Here is an 18,266-nt window from a genome sequence, read left to right on the forward strand (position 1 = left end):
GTTGTTGTGACTGTTTAAAAAACGTTTTTGTCATTTGTTATTCCGTTTTTGGTATTAAGGGGTTAATCATCCATTTGCAAGTGGGTGCAATGCTCTGCTAACTTATTACATACACTGTAAAAATTTCGTTAGTGTAACTGCATTTTTTCACTGTTATTTCAAAATTTGGGAAAATTTGTGTTTCTTAAAGGCACAGTAACGTTTTTTATATTGCTTGTAAACTTGTTTTAAAGTGTTTTCCAAGCTTGCTAGTTTCATTGCTAGTCTGTTTAAACATGTCTGATACAGAGGAACCTACTTGTTCATTATGTTTGAAAGCCATGGTAGAGCCCCATAGGAGAATGTGTACTAAATGTATTGATTTCACCTTAAACAGTAAAGATCAGTCTTTATCTATAAAAGAATTATCACCAGAGGGTTCTGTCGAGGGGGAAGTTATGCCAACTAACTCTCCCCACGTGTCAGACCCTTCGCCTCCCGCTCAGGGGACACACGCTAATATGGCGCCAATTACATCAGGGACGCCCATAGCGATTACCTTGCAGGACATGGCTGCAATCATGAATAATACCCTGTCAGAGGTATTATCTGATTGCCTGAATTAAGAGGCAAGCGCGATAGCTCTGGGGTTAGGAGAGATACAGAGCGCGCAAATGCTGTTAGAGCCATGTCTGATACTGCGTCACAGTATGCAGAACATGAGGACGGAGAGCTTCAGTCTGTGGGTGACATCTCTGACTCGGGGAAACCTGATTCAGAGATTTCTAATTTTAAATTTAAGCTTGAGAACATCCGTGTATTGCTTGGGGAGGTATTAGCTGCTCTGAATGACTGTAACACAGTTGCAATTCCGGAGAAATTGTGTAGGCTGGATAGATACTATGTGGTGCCGGTGTGTACTTACGTTTTTCCTATACCTAAAAGGCTTACAGAAATTATTAGCAAGGAGTGGGATAGACCCGGTGTGCCCTTTTCCCCACCTCCTATATTTAGAAAAATGTTTCCAATAGACGCCACTACACGGAACTTATGGCAGACGGTCCCTAAGGTGGAGGGAGCAGTTTCTACTTTAGCAAAGCGTACCACTATCCCGGTTGAGGACAGTTGTGCTTTTTCAGATCCAAAGGATACAAAATTGGAGGGTTACCTTAAGAAAATGTTTATTCAACAAGGTTTTATTTTACAGCCCCTTGCATGCATTGCGCCTGTCACTGCTGCGGCGGCATTCTGGTTTGAGGCCCTGGAAGAGGCCATCCAGACAGCTCTATTGAATGAAATTATTGACAAGCTTAGAACACTTAAGCTAGCTAACTCATTTGTTTTCTGATGCCATTGTTCATTTGACTAAACTAACGGCTAAGAATTCCGGATTCGCCATCCAGGCGCGTAGGGCGCTATGGCTTAAATCCTGGTCAGCTGACGTGACTTCAAAGTCTAAATTACTCAACATTCCTTTCAAGGGGCAGACCTTATTCGGGCCTGGCTTGAAGGAAATTATTGCTGACATTACTGGAGGCAAGGGTCATACCCTTACCCAGGACAGGGCCAAATCAAAGGCCAAACAGTCTAATTTTCGTGCCTTTCGAAATTTCAAGGCAGGAGCAGCATCAACTTCCTCCGCTTCAAAACAAGAGGGAACTGTTGCTCATTCCAGACAGGCCTGGAAACCTAACCAGTCCTGGAACAAGGGCAAGCAGGCCAGAAAGCCTGCTGCTGCCCCCAAGACAGCATGAAGGAACGGCCCCCTATCCGGAAACGGATCTAGTGGGGGGCAGACTTTCTCTCTTCGCCCAGGCATGGGCAAGAGATGTTCAGGATCCCTGGGCGTTGGAGATCATATCTCAGGGATATCTTCTGGACTTCAAAGCTTCTCCTCCACAAGGGAGATTTCATCTTTCAAGGTTATCAGCAAACCAGATAAAGAAAGAGGCATTCCTAAGCTGTGTGCAAGACCTCATAGTAATGGGAGTGATCCATCCAGTTCCGCGGACGGAACTAGGACAGGGATTTTATTCAAATCTGTTTGTGGTTCCCAAGAAAGAGGGAACCTTCAGACCAATCTTGGATCTAAAGATCTTAAACAAATTCCTCAGAGTTCCATCATTCAAAATGGAAACTATTCGGACCATCCTACCTATGATCCAAGAGGGTCAGTACATGACCACAGTGGACTTAAAGGATGCCTACCTTCACATACCGATTCACAAAGATCATCATCGGTTCCTAAGGTTTGCCTTTCTAGACAGGCATTACCAATTTGTAGCTCTTCCCTTCGGGTTGGCCACTGCCCCGAGAATTTTTACAAAGGTTCTGGGCTCACTTCTGGCGGTTCTAAGACCGCGAGGCATAGCGGTGGCTCCGTATCTAGACGACATCCTGATACAGGCGTCAAGCTTTCAAATTGCCAAGTCTCATACAGAGATAGTTCTGGCATTTCTGAGGTCGCATGGGTGGAAAGTGAACGTGGAAAAGAGTTCTCTATCACCACTCACAAGAGTCTCCTTCCTAGGGACTCTTATAGATTCTGTAGAGATGAAAATTTACCTGACGGAGTCCAGGTTATCAAAACTTCTAAATGCTTGCCGTTTCCTTCATTCCATTCCACGCCCGTCAGTGGCTCAGTGCATGGAAGTAATCGGCTTAATGGTAGCGGCAATGGACATAGTGCCATTTGCGCGCCTGCATCTCAGACCGCTGCAATTATGCATGCTAAGTCAGTGGAATGGGGATTACTCAGATTTGTCCCCTCTACTAAATCTGGATCAAGAGACCAGAGATTCTCTTCTCTGGTGGCTTTCTCGGGTCCATCTGTCCAAGGGTATGACCTTTCGCAGGCCAGATTGGACGATTGTAACAACAGATGCCAGCCTTCTAGGTTGGGGCGCAGTCTGGAACTCCCTGAAGGCTCAGGGATCGTGGACTCAGGAGGAGAAACTCCTCCCAATAAATATTCTGGAGTTAAGAGCAATATTCAATGCTCTTCTAGCTTGGCCTCAGTTAGCAACACTGAGGTTCATCAGATTTCAGTCGGACAACATCACGACTGTGGCTTACATCAACCATCAAGGGGGAACCAGGAGTTCCCTAGCGATGTTAGAAGTCTCAAAGATAATTCGCTGGGCAGAGTCTCACTCTTGCCACCTGTCAGCGATCCACATCCCAGGCGTAGAGAACTGGGAGGCGGATTTTCTAAGTCGTCAGACTTTTTATCCGGGGGAGTGGGAACTCCATCCGGAGGTGTTTGCTCAACTGGTCCATCGTTGGGGCAAACCAGAACTGGATCTCATGGCGTCTCGCCAGAACGCCAAGCTTCCTTGTTACGGATCCAGGTCCAGGGACCCGGGAGCAACGCTGATAGATGCTCTAGCAGCTCCTTGGTTCTTCAACCTGGCCTATGTGTTTCCACCGTTTCCTCTGCTCCCTCGACTGATTGCCAAAATCAAATAGGAGAGAGCATCTGTGATTCTGATAGCGCCTGCGTGGCCACGCAGGACCTGGTATGCAGACCTAGTGGACATGTCATTTCTTCCACCATGGACTCTGCCTCTGAGGCAGGACCTTCTAATACAAGGTCCTTTCAATCATCCAAATCTAATTTCTCTGAGACTGACTGCATGGAGATTGAACCCTTGATTCTATCAAGGCGTGGCTTCTCCGAGTCAGTCATTGATACCTTAATACAGGCTCGGAAGCCTGTCACCAGGAAAATCTACCATAAGATATGGCGTAAATATCTTTATTGGTGTGAATCCAAGAGTTACTCATGGAGTAAGGTTAGGATTCCTAGGATATTGTCCTTTCTCCAAGAGGGTTTGGACAAAGGCTTATCAGCTAGTTCTTTAAAAGGACAGATCTCTATTCTTTTGCACAAGCGTCTGGCAGAAGTTCCAGACGTCCAGGCATTTTGTCAGGCTTTGGTTAGGATTAAGCCTGTGTTTAAAACTGTTGCTCCCCCGTGGAGCTTAAACTTGGTTCTTAAAGTTCTTCAGGGAGTTCCGTTTGAACCCCTTCATTCCATTGATATTAAACTTTTATCTTGGAAAGTTCTGTTTTTGATGGCTATTTCCTCGGCTCGAAGAGTCTCTGAGTTATCTGCCTTACATTGTGATTCTCCTTATCTGATTTTTCATTCAGACAAGGTAGTTCTGCGTACCAAACCTGGGTTTTTACCTAAGGTGGTTTCTAACAGGAATATCAATCAAGAGATTGTTGTTCCATCATTGTGTCCTAATCCTTCTTCAAAGAAGGAACGTCTTTTGCATAATCTGGACGTAGTCCGTGCCTTGAAGTTTTACTTACAGGCTACTAAAGATTTTCGTCAAACATCTGCCCTATTTGTCGTTTACTCTGGACAGAGGAGAGGTCAAAAAGCTTCGACAACCTCTCTCTCCTTTTGGCTTCAGAGCATAATACGCTTAGCCTATGAGACTGCTGGACAGCAGCCCCCTGAAAGGATTACAGCTCATTCTACTAGAGCTGTGGCTTCCACCTGGGCCTTTAAAAATGAGGCCTCTGTTGAACAGATTTGCAAGGCTGCGACTTGGTCTTCGCTTCACACCTTTTCAAAATTTTACAAATTTGACACTTTTGCTTCTTCGGAGGCTGTTTTTGGGAGAAAGGTTCTACAGGCAGTGGTTCCTTCCGTTTAAGTTCCTGCCTTGTCCCTCCCATCATCCGTGTACTTTAGCTTTGGTATTGGTATCCCACAAGTAATGGATGATCCGTGGACTGGATACACTTAACAAGAGAAAACATAATTTATGCTTACCTGATAAATTTATTTCTCTTGTAGTGTATCCAGTCCACGGCCCGCCCTGTCCTTTTAAGGCAGGTCTAAATTTTAATTAAACTACAGTCACCACTGCACCCTATGGTTTCTCCTTTCTCGTCTTGTTTCGGTCGAATGACTGGATATGGCAGTGAGGGGAGGAGCTATATAGCAGCTCTGCTGTGGGTGATCCTCTTGCAACTTCCTGTTGGGAAGGAGAATATCCCACAAGTAATGGATGATCCGTGGACTGGATACACTACAAGAGAAATAAATTTATCAGGTAAGCATAAATTATGTTATTATAACTGTGTTGGTTGGTATTATTATTCTTTTAAAACAACAATTCTGGTGTTGACTGTCCCTTTAAAGAGCGCAGGTCCTATTTGAGGCAAAAATACAATTTTCAGCCAGCAGGTCCTATTTGTGGCAAAAATAAAATTTTCAGACAGCGACTGGTGTTTTTTTTTCTTTTTTTTTCTAGTTAGGTGACCACGTCACTTGGAATAAAATTAGAGGTAGCCCTTGCCTTGAAAAAGTCTGCCCACCCCTGATCTGAATGCAATATAGGTTGTTTTTCTTCAAAATACATTGTTCATTTTCTACTTGGTCCACTAGATGGCAGCATAGCCTTAACGGAAAAATCTGCCAGGTTGCAAATAGTTGTCAAAACGAATCTCGTTTCCGTATGCCCTTAGAATTAAAATCAGGTGATATGACTCATGATGCAGCAGACATATAAAGGTATATGTCACCTTAAGCACCTCTTCTCCCTCTTTATGTTAAATGTCCGCACAAGGTGTTATGCAAATTTCTGTATTTTTAAAACTAATTCAGTTTTGGTCTTAAATCTATTTCCTGTTTAGCATTTCATCCACACAGTTTCCCTTTTTATCCTACCTCAATCTAACTCCATTAATATTCATATATAGCAATGTTTAAGACCCAAGAGAGGTCTGGTTTCTTGATAAAGGGATCTAAAATGAGGATAATTATGATTACATGCTCTCAACTACCAAAAGCTCTTAGAGGCTTAAGGTTGCAATGGTTTCAATTCATGTTATATTATTAATGTTAGGCCCATCTAAAGTTATATATATGTATGAGGGTATGTCTCTATTACCTGATGTGGATCATTTGTAACTGTACCATTTAAAATGTAACCTACACTGTAGCTTGTACTCATTTGTACTATATCTTGTTTTTGATTCCTCAATAAAATAGATAAATAAATAATAATATACCATTAGGAGAAAATATATATATATATATATATATATATATATATATATATATATATATATATATATATATATATATATATGTGTGTGTGTGTGCGTTTTTTATGACATATGTTTAATTGTAATTTTCCAAGAAATTCCAGTGTTTTATTATTTTTTTAAAGAGCATACAGTTGTGTATGTTCTTCTTGATGTGAAGGTTGTAGGACTGTTTTCTATTATGTTTTACTGTACAAATTCAACATGCCTAAATCTTTATTTTTCTTAATTACTAGAATGATGGTCCGAAAAAGTATGACTTTTGGAAAGATGTTGTTGCTGCTATAGAACACAACTATAAAACCACAGCATTTAAAGGTATGACAATTGAAAAGTGTTATCACTAGTTCGTGGAAATTATTTTAAACACAATTGTTTAAAATGTTTTAATTATTTAATTTATTTTTTTAACATTCAGCAAAAACTCTTAGAACCATCTATTGAACACTCAGCCGTTTTGCAAACAATCTGCCACTGTAAGAAAAAAACATTGTGTATAGCTGGGTTGGACAAACTCTGTCCTTGGTGTCTGAAACCAGTTTGATTCCAGGGACATAAAAAACACATTTGTTTCTTTCATCTGTCATATAGAACATACAATTTAAAACAACGTTCCAATTTACTTATTTTACAGAATTAGCTTCATTCTCTTGGTATCCTTTGCTGAAGGAGCATCAATGCACTATTGGCAGCTAGCTGAACTCACCGGGTGAGTCTGTGACAATAGGCATATATGTGCAGTCACCAATCACAAGCTATCTCCTAGTAGTCTCCTATTGCTCCTGAGCCTATCTAGGTATGCTTTTAACAAAGGATATCAAGATAAAGGAGCTAAATAGATGATAGAAGTAAGTGGGAAATGTGTTTGAAACTGCATGCTCAAAATTAATCATGAAAGTCCCTTTAACTCACCTGTGTGCAAGAAGATTGTGAAATTCTGTCATGTTTGAAATGCTCATGAGCTAGTTTAGGACACCCCTGTTGTACAACAGTTCTTTGGGCTCTATGATGTAAAGCTCTCCCCAAGATTATCTAAAATATTAGTCAGCACTGAGAGGTCCTTCAAATAATTATACAAGAGCATATTTTGGCTTGAGAACAGTTTATCTAGCTATGCAGGTTCTACATGTGGAGGAGAGACACAAATAAAGCCCCCAAAGATTTCTCTCCATACCGGAGATCATCAGGCCCTTTGTGAGAAGTAATTATAACATCATTGCTTGAAAATGATATAGCATTATTTAAGGGACATGAAACCCAACATTATTCTTTCATGCTGCAGACATAGCACACAAATTTAAACAATTTGCCAATGTAATTATGTTACCTAATTTGTTTTGTTCTTGTGTTATCCTTTGTTGAAAATCATATCTTCTTGTGATTGGCTATCCAATCTGTTCAGTCAGTTCCCAGTAATGCATTGCTGCTTCTTCAAAAAAGAATTCCAAGAAAATTAAGCAAAATTGATAATAGAAGTAAAGTAAATTGGAAAGTTGTTTACATATCTATGCTCTATCTGAATCATAAAAGAAAATATTTGGGTTTAATGTCCTTTTAGTTACGAATAAGACATTCAGAATCAAGTTAAACATAGCAGCAAATATATTATCATATAGCATTTTAGCTTGTGATGTGTCTGTGTGTGAAACTGTCTAGCTGAGCTGCTAGAGGTAAATACAAATATATTATCATATAGCATTTTAGCTTGTGATGTGTCTGTGTGTGAAACTGTCTAGCTGAGCTGCTAGAGGTAAATACAAATATATCATATAGCATTTTAGCTCGTGATGTGTCTATGTGTGTGAAACTGTCTAGCTGAGCTGCTAGAGGTAAATACAAATATATTATCATATAGCATTTTAGCTCGTGATGTGTCTATGTGTGTGAAACTGTCTAGCTGAGCTGCTAGAGGTAAATACAAATATATTATCATATAGCATTTTAGCTCGTGATGTGTCTATGTGTGTGAAACTGTCTAGCTGAGCTGCTAGAGGTAAATACAAATATATCATATAGCATTTTAGCTTGTGATGTGTCTATGTGTGTGAAACTGTCTAGCTGAGCTGCTAGAGGTAAATACAAATATATTATCATATAGCATTTTAGCTCGTGATGTGTCTATGTGTGTGAAACTGTCTAGCTGAGCTGCTAGAGGTAAATACAAATATATCATATAGCATTTTAGCTTGTGATGTGTCTATGTGTGTGAAACTGTCTAGCTGAGCTGCTAGAGGTAAATACAAATATATTATATAGCATTTTAGCTCTTGATGTGTCTATGGGCTCCATGTATTAAGAGGCGGGCAGACAGCTTCTTAACTCGCGAAGCTGTCCGCCCGCCTCCGCTACACACGGGCAGCGGATCTATTGATCCGCTTGCCCGTATGTATCATTACACACTCAGCGGAGTGTGTAATGCCCGCCCCTTCAGTCGCGCGACCAATCGCGCGACTGAAGGGGCTGTCAATCACCGAGAGCGAGCGAGCTCTCTGTGATTTTGCTTCGCCACCTAAGAGGTGGCGTAGGGTGTAGGAAGCAGCGGTCTAATGACCGCTGCTTCTTACATTGCGGGAAGCAGGCTCGCATATGCGAACCTGCCCCGCAAAGGCTCCGGAGCAGCTTACGCTGCTTCGTACATGGAGCCCTATGTGTGTGAAACTGTCTAGCTGAGCTGCTAGAGGTAAATACAAATATATTATCATATAGCATTTTAGCTTGTGATGTGTCTGTGTGTGAAACTGTCTAGCTGAGCTGCTAGAGGTAAATACAAATATATTATCATATAGCATTTTAGCTCGTGATGTGTCTATGTGTGTGAAACTGTCTAGCTGAGCTGCTAGAGGTATTATTCTTTCATGCTGCAGACATAGCACACAAATTTAAACAATTTGCCAATGTAATTATGTTACCTAATTTGTTTTGTTCTTGTGTTATCCTTTGTTGAAAATCATATCTTCTTGTGATTGGCTATCCAATCTGTTCAGTCAGTTCCCAGTAATGCATTGCTGCTTCTTCAAAAAAGAATTCCAAGAAAATTAAGCAAAATTGATAATAGAAGTAAAGTAAATTGGAAAGTTGTTTACATATCTATGCTCTATCTGAATCATAAAAGAAAATATTTGGGTTTAATGTCCTTTTAGTTACGAATAAGACATTCAGAATCAAGTTAAACATAGCAGCAAATATATTATCATATAGCATTTTAGCTTGTGATGTGTCTATGTGTGTGAAACTGTCTAGCTGAGCTGCTAGAGGTAAATACAAATATATTATCATATAGCATTTTAGCTTGTGATGTGTCTGTGTGTGAAACTGTCTAGCTGAGCTGCTAGAGGTAAATACAAATATATTATCATATAGCATTTTAGCCCGTGATGTGTCTATGTGTGTGAAACTGTCTAGCTGAGCTGCTAGAGGTAAATACAAATATATTATCATATAGCATTTTAGCTTGTGATGTGTCTATGTGTGTGAAACTGTCTAGCTGAGCTGCTAGAGGTAAATACAAATATATCATATTTCATTTTAGCTCGTGATGTGTCTATGTGTGTGAAACTGTCTAGCTGAGCTGCTAGAGGTAAATACAAATATATTATCATATAGCATTTTAGCTCGTGATGTGTCTATGTGTGTGAAACTGTCTAGCTGAGCTGCTAGAGGTAAATACAAATATATTATCATATAGCATTTTAGCTCGTGATGTGTCTATGTGTGTGAAACTGTCTAGCTGAGCTGCTAGAGGTAAATACAAATATTTTATCATATAGCATTTTAGCTCGTGATGTGTCTATGTGTGTGAAACTGTCTAGCTGAGCTGCTAGAGGTAAATACAAATATATCATATAGCATTTTAGCTTGTGATGTGTCTATGTGTGTGAAACTGTCTAGCTGAGCTGCTAGAGGTAAATACAAATATATTATCATATAGCATTTTAGCTCGTGATGTGTCTATGTGTGTGAAACTGTCTAGCTGAGCTGCTAGAGGTAAATACAAATATATCATATAGCTTTTTAGCTTGTGATGTGTCTATGTGTGTGAAACTGTCTAGCTGAGCTGCTAGAGGTAAATACAAATATATTATATAGCATTTTAGCTCTTGATGTGTCTATGTGTGTGAAACTGTCTAGCTGAGCTGCTAGAGGTAAATACAAATATATTATCATATAGCATTTTAGCTTGTGATGTGTCTGTGTGTGAAACTGTCTAGCTGAGCTGCTAGAGGTAAATACAAATATATTATCATATAGCATTTTAGCTCGTGATGTGTCTATGTGTGTGAAACTGTCTAGCTGAGCTGCTAGAGGTATTATTCTTTCATGCTGCAGACATAGCACACAAATTTAAACAATTTGCCAATGTAATTATGTTACCTAATTTGTTTTGTTCTTGTGTTATCCTTTGTTGAAAATCATATCTTCTTGTGATTGGCTATCCAATCTGTTCAGTCAGTTCCCAGTAATGCATTGCTGCTTCTTCAAAAAAGAATTCCAAGAAAATTAAGCAAAATTGATAATAGAAGTAAAGTAAATTGGAAAGTTGTTTACATATCTATGCTCTATCTGAATCATAAAAGAAAATATTTGGGTTTAATGTCCTTTTAGTTACGAATAAGACATTCAGAATCAAGTTAAACATAGCAGCAAATATATTATCATATAGCATTTTAGCTCGTGATGTGTCTATGTGTGTGAAACTGTCTAGCTGAGCTGCTAGAGGTAAATACAAATATATTATATAGCATTTTAGCTCGTGATGTGTCTATGTGTGTGAAACTGTCTAGCTGAGCTGCTAGAGGTAAATACAAATATATTATCATATAGCATTTTAGCTCGTGATGTGTCTATGTGTGTGAAACTGTCTAGCTGAGCTGCTAGAGGTAAATATAAATATATTATCATATAGCATTTTAGCCCGTGATGTGTCTATGTGTGTGAAACTGTCTAGCTGAGCTGCTAGAGGTAAATACAAATATATCATATAGCATTTTAGCTCGTGATGTGTCTATGTGTGTGAAACTGTCTAGCTGAGCTGCTAGAGGTAAATACAAATATATCATAAACGGATGCAATAAATGTCATTTGAGATACACAAAATTGATGTACCATGACTTGAGCGTCACAGCTACTTTGCTTAGCAGTTTACTTTAGAGAACATTTATTTTTCTTGTTAAGCTGTATATTTTTGTTGGGAAATTATTCTCTCATATCCTTTTGGTTGCCAAAAAGGACTTCAGTATATTTGTGCAATGGTAAAGAAACATATATGAAAACCCTAAAGAAGATATCGGTTTTAATTTGCATGCAATATAAAGCACTTTACTATACTGGGAGCTAGCTGGTGATTGGTGGCTACACATATCTGCCTTTTGTCATTGGCTCAACATGTGTGTTCAGCTAGCATTTTAGCTCGTGATGTGTCTATGTGTGTGAAACTGTCTAGCTGAGCTGCTAGAGGTAAATACAAATATATTATCATATAGCATTTTAGCTCGTGATGTGTCTATGTGTGTGAAACTGTCTAGCTGAGCTGCTAGAGGTAAATACAAATATTTTATCATATAGCATTTTAGCTCTTGATGTGTCTATGTGTGTGAAACTGTCTAGCTGAGCTGCTAGAGGTAAATACAAATATATCATATAGCATTTTAGCTTGTGATGTGTCTATGTGTGTGAAACTGTCTAGCTGAGCTGCTAGAGGTAAATACAAATATATTATCATATAGCATTTTAGCTCGTGATGTGTCTATGTGTGTGAAACTGTCTAGCTGAGCTGCTAGAGGTAAATACAAATATATCATATAGCATTTTAGCTTGTGATGTGTCTATGTGTGTGAAACTGTCTAGCTGAGCTGCTAGAGGTAAATACAAATATATTATATAGCATTTTAGCTCTTGATGTGTCTATGTGTGTGAAACTGTCTAGCTGAGCTGCTAGAGGTAAATACAAATATATTATCATATAGCATTTTAGCTTGTGATGTGTCTGTGTGTGAAACTGTCTAGCTGAGCTGCTAGAGGTAAATACAAATATATTATCATATAGCATTTTAGCTTGTGATGTGTCTGTGTGTGTGAAACTGTCTAGCTGAGCTGCTAGAGGTAAATACAAATATATTATCATATAGCATTTTAGCTCGTGATGTGTCTATGTGTGTGAAACTGTCTAGCTGAGCTGCTAGAGGTAAATACAAATATATCATAAACGGATGCAATAAATGTCATTTGAGATACACAAAATTGATGTACCATGACTTGAGCGTTTTGCTTAGCAGTTTACTTTAGAGAACATTTATTTTTCTTGTTAAGCTGTATATTTTTGTTGGGAAATTATTCTCGCATATCCTTTTGGTTGCCAAAAAGGACTTCAGTATATTTGTGCAATGGTAGAGAAACATATATGAAAACCCTAAAGAAGATATCGGTTTTAATTTGCATGCAATATAAAGCACTTTACTATACTGGGAGCTAGCTGGTGATTGGTGGCTACACGTATCTGCCTTTTGTCATTGGCTTAACATGTGTGTTCAGCTAGGTCCCAGTAGTGCATTGCTGCTCTGGAGTTAACTTTACATATGTGTTAAACTCCTGGTTATATGTTTATGTTTAAATATGTGATATTATAGATTATTTGTTTTATCCAATCAAGTAAATCCTATTCTTTCCATTATCCTCTTTGCTATTGCTTTGTATGTTCTCAAATAGTAGTTGATCTTGCTAGATCATATAAATCTGATAAAGTTTGCCATGTGAAAACATCAGTTTCAGTTTGGATATGTTTGACTTTCGGCATTCCAATCAATTAGAAGCTTGTGTGTTTGAATTTGTTTGCCTGCAGGTATCTGATAATTCCATAACATATGGATTTTCTACGCTTGTATTGGGTAAACTTATGAAGACCTATATTTTATAGGAGTTTTAGTCATTGTTTTGCAGAGCAGCACAAAAGTAACAATCGAGCAGCCAATGGGAAATGAGAAATGTAATCTGTTTTTTAATTATAGCTGATCACTGCCATGTATGCTGCACATGTACTGTGCTTAAAGGGATACGAAGCCCCTCATTTTTCTTCCGTGATTTAGATAGAGTCTACAAATGTAATTAACCTTTGTTTACTTATATTATAAAATCTGCTTAATTCTCTTTGTAACCTTTGCGCATTACTGGTAGGTAGCTGAACACGTTAAAATTGCATACTCTATCTGGAACTAGGTTTGCCAGTAGTTCTCCACAAAAATACTGGACAATCTGTCGATGACTGTGCTTAATGGTAGGTGGGGTCACACAATTCCCCCCTAATAGCTCTACCTTAACCCCCACTGTTGATACTACAATCTATATTTTTCACAACTGTGCAATAATTTAACCCTTGACTGCCAATAACATATAAATCAATAATTGAACCACTTTGTCTGACAGTAACATATGTAAACAGATATAATTTGATCCCCATGATTGCCCCTCACTTATTTCTGCTACATATTTGTAGGCCTTTTATATTTAGTTAACTCTTTGGAACTTTAAAGAAAACAGGACATTTAAGTGCCCAGTATTTTGGTAATATTACAAAAATAATTTGAAAAGTGCTGAAAGATGGATTTTAATACTATTGGTAATTTAAAAAATATTTTTTTCTTATAAATTGGAATGGTTTTTCATTTAAAAATGGCTCATCACACTGCATATATTTGAGGAGCTCTTCTAACAGATAAGAAGAGACTCTATGGATAGAGTGTGACAAATAAAAAAAAAAATACATCCAGTATTTATTCATTGTTTGACTTTAATAAAATAATGATGAGAGCAAAATATTTGGTGATCAAATTTCATAGGCAATATTTTTTTGTTATAATGATGCATTGATCCCAGCCTTGTAGAAAAAGATGACAATTCTGCAGCGATTTGTGCTCTTATTTCTTGATCCGTGAAGCAAAGCCCATCTGAAGTGCTGCAAAGGCTAAACCATGCTTAAGGCATAATGTGTTGACATCAGATTTGGTTTAGTTAATTACTCACCGTAAACCTCACTTTTTGTTCAGTTAAAAAGGTAAAAGCACTTTACCTCTTATTATTATTATCGGTTATTTGTAGAGCGCCAACAGATTCCGCAGCGCTAATATGCTGTTACTTAGGGGTCGATTTATCAATCTGCGGCAGACAGGGGCATACATACGCACCCCTGTCTCCCGCAACTTGCGTCTGGCCAATCACACGTGGGCAGGAGCTGTCAAGATTAAAATTTGCCACCTTAGAGGTGGCAAAAGGTTAGGAAAGCAGCAGTCTGATGACCGCTGCTTGTTAAATACGGACTGCTGGTTCTCTTGTGAGAACCTGCAGTTGTAGGGGGTCGAAAGGCTTGTGAAGCCTTTGGTAAATCGACCCCTTAGTTTCTGATATTCAAAACCTCGCCACTCAGGTGAGATGATCTAAGAAGTCTCATTGGTGCGACAAGGGCCCTTCAATTAGTTTTAGAAACACAAGTTTTATCTTGAAAAAAATGTTCATGCTGCTATGGGTTCTTTATGTGAAACCGAGACTCCTTCTTTACAATACAGAGTCTAAAAAAAAATCCCAAAGATTTTGTGTGATTTCTCTCCTTGCCGGAGAGGTTTTGAATATCAGGCCCTTAGTCTCATTCAAGTCTCTTGATAAAAGTGCATGTCCCACGCTCCCTAGAGTGACCAACAAGCAAATTGTATCCTGCATATATAGCTGGTTTATGCAATTTTGAGCATTTAAAAAAAAAAAACAACAACTAGGTTATGGGTTTTGCCTTTTGGCTCCTCTAGGGAGCGTGGGACAAAGCACACATTTTACATACACACAAAAAAGGTGGTTAATATTTTCTGATGTTGCCTTAAAAGTAGGGTTGCCAGGTATCCAGTATTTAACTGGAGAATCCAGTATTTTAGCAGGTTGTCTAGTAAAATCTTTGCAAAAATACTGTCCAGTTTTTTGACGTCCAAAGTGTTAGCTAAATATAAAGGCCTCTTCTGTCTAAATTAATTACAAATATAGAGCAAACAGATGTTATCGGCAGTCAAGTGTTTGTTACCCACAGCCAAAAAGGTAAAACAAAATTAAAGGGACATGAAAGCCCATTTTTTTTATCTTTCAACATTCCGACAAAACATACTATTTTAAACAACTTTCCTATTTACTTCTACTATGAAATTTGCTTCATTCCCTTGATATCCTTTGCTGAAGGAGCAGCAATGCACTACTTAGAGCTAGCGGAACATATCTAGTCATCCAATCACCAGAGACAAATATGTATGTGCAGGCACCAATTACCAGCTAACTCAGACTAGTGTAGGATATGTACATTATTCTTTCTCAACAATGGACACCAAGAGAACAAAGCACATTTAAAAATAGATGTGAATTTCAAAGTGTCTTAAAATGACACTGAATCATGCAAGCTTCATTTTGAGTAGAGTAGAAGGGAGAATTGTGTGACCCCACTTTCTATTGTTCCCAATCGCCAACAGATTGCCCAGTATTTTAAAGAAGAATGTCTTCTTCTGGTGTTGACTGATTTTAAAATTGCCTCATTACAGCAACGTAATAAATGGATTGTTTCTTCATGCAGTTTCTTGTTTTACATCTCATCTATAAACCTTAATTTCTTCTTAGTCATCACAGATCTTTGGTAGTGTTTACCTTTTATTTTGCCACCAGAACTTGTAACATTTTTCTGATATTATCCATTAAACGTTCTTATCAAATTGCGCCAAGTTTAAATATCTGTAGTGTGGTGTTTGGCTTAAGTAGAATCTTGTGCATGTAGCACCTGCCAGGGTTTGCTTCGAAAAAAATGCTTTGTTGCGTTTGCCAGGAATGAAAGAGTGAAGCTTTTAGCAAGTGCTGTTGGCGAGTAACTAAATATTCACTTAGCAGCACTTTTAGATACCAGATACATTAAATGTGTTAAAATATCGCGCTATGAAAACAATTTGTAGATACTGTTAATACTTTGAGTTGAAATATACTTTTTTAGAGAGCCAGATACAGCTGGTGGAAAGCCTGATTATGCTGGCATTGGAAGTTCTGAATAATGCATGTATTACGTGTAGAAACCTGTCTGCTTCCTTATGGTCCATTCGCCGCCTGCATGGGAGCTGGATTGATAGCCTAAGGTTGGCCTGTGATCTGACACTTGTATTTTTGGTAGAACTATTTTTTTTCCCAAAATGTCTAACCCGTGTATTTGTCTTCCAGTTTATACGGTTGCAGACAGGGCAGCTGCTGCCTAAATAAATATAATACAGGGAGTGTTACTGTAGCTGACATTACACATACATTCTGCAGATGCAATAAAGAGTCAAACTTCAGGTTCTCAGTTGTCAAGTTAAAGTGTTGATTCTTTTTCAGAAGTTGTCCAAAGGTCTTGTTTCTGGTGTCTCAGCATTTCAGTGCTGGGAAGATAAATTGCATGTTACCCTCAGATTAGGTATTAAATTGCAGCTAATACTTACAATAACTCATTGAAACATAAGATTTTTTATTCTAGTATATACAATCATTTAGTTATGTTTAGTGAAAATAGAGTTGTCATTTTTTTTTCTAATCTAGGTTTGCTTCAAATAACATCCAGTATCCACAGTTGTTAGTGTTAGTACTGTTTGTAGAACTGTGTTTAAAGGGACAGTCAAGTATAAATTAAACTTTCATTATTCCGATAGGACTTTTAATTTTAATTGACTTTCCAATTTACTTTTATCATCAAATTTGCTTTTTTCTCTTGGTATTCTTAGTTTAAACTAAACCTAGGTAGGCTCATATGCTGATTTCTAAGCCTTTGAGGGCTGCCTCTTATCACAGGCTTTTTAAATCTCTTTTCAACACAAAGAGACAGAAAGTACACGTGGGCCATATAGATAACACTGTGTTCTGGCACAGGGGGTTATTTAAGATCTAGCACAAAACAATCCTAAATTTAAGACAATAGATAATAAACAGTCACAGTCATGTGATCAGGAAGCTGGAAGAAGGTTCCTAGATACAAGGTAATCACAGAGGTAAAAAGTACATTAATATAACTGTGTTGGTTATGGAAAAACTGGGGAATGGGTAATAAAGGGATTATCTGTCTTTTAAAACAATAACAATTCTATGGTTGACTGTCCCTTTAAGGTAATTTTAGAAGAAAAAATAATAATTCATGTCATACTTTTTATACTGTATATTATGGCATGATTTGCAAATGGCCAGTCTATTGCATTAATTGAACAGCTAGTCTAGAAATCTTATGGACCCTATTGTGAATTCCCTAAGACCAGTAACATTACTTTACTCTGTTATAATTAAACGTAAAGAGCAAGAACACAACATTTTTATCAAGCATATAAAACAATTGCAGTATTAGTACTTATTGGCTATATTGTTTGTATTGATAGGCAGGGACAGACCTCTACAGAACTGAAAATAAAGTTAAAGCTTATTCAGCATTGAAACAATATCTCTCATTGGAATGTTTTATAATTCAAAGTAGAATACAACTGTCCATAACCTATTTATCTTTATAAATTGCTGTTTTATATCTCCTTTGAACTATCCATGTTTTGGAGCTCATATATATAATTCCCTAATTGGCCACAGTATTGGAGATGGAAATACAACACTTAGGAGGCTTTTCAAGGTGGGGGTGTCCATGGACTGCAATACAATGCACATTTTGCTTAAAACTAGTTTTAAACATTTATTATGCATGTAGATCTTTTGTAATACAGTGATTAATTCCTGATGGTAACATCCCTTTAAATAATATTGAATTGAAACTATGTGCTTAGATAACTCTATTAAACTTATTAGTAAAGAAAGACAGGTTGTAAAATGCTTTCTGAATATTTAGTAAATGTCTGAAGTTGGGTTGTACAATAAAGTTTATGATCTCACTGTATTTGAAGGGATATGGAAGTCAAAACTAAAGTTTCATGATTGAGATTTAAATAATTCAGTTCACTTTTATTGTTAAATGTACCTCTTTTTCTTGGTATCCTTTAAAACGTTCTGTGAGAGCATACTGAGGTAGGCACAGGAGTGATTCAGACAGAACATACAATTTTAAACAACTTTCCAATTTACTTCTATTATCATATTTGCTTCATTCTTTTGATGTATTTTGTTGTAATAGCAGCACTACTGTTAGCTAGCTGAATGCATTGGATGAGCCAATGACAAGAGGAGCATATCTCCAGCTAGCTCCCAGTAGTGCATTG

General features: G+C 37.8%; 1 protein-coding gene across 1 annotated transcript in view; it reads left to right on the forward strand.

Moving 5' to 3' along the window:
- NT5DC1 (5'-nucleotidase domain containing 1) overlaps positions 1-18,266 on the forward strand; it is a 729,055-nt gene that overhangs the window by 82,444 nt on the left and 628,345 nt on the right. The window contains exon 6 of the mRNA XM_053710879.1: positions 6,285-6,366. Coding sequence (XP_053566854.1) covers positions 6,285-6,366 — 82 coding nt within the window. The remainder of the gene's footprint in view (positions 1-6,284; positions 6,367-18,266) is intronic.

This window comes from Bombina bombina, chromosome 4, assembly GCF_027579735.1.
Source record: "Bombina bombina isolate aBomBom1 chromosome 4, aBomBom1.pri, whole genome shotgun sequence".
In the NCBI taxonomy this organism is placed as follows: domain Eukaryota; kingdom Metazoa; phylum Chordata; class Amphibia; order Anura; family Bombinatoridae; genus Bombina; species Bombina bombina.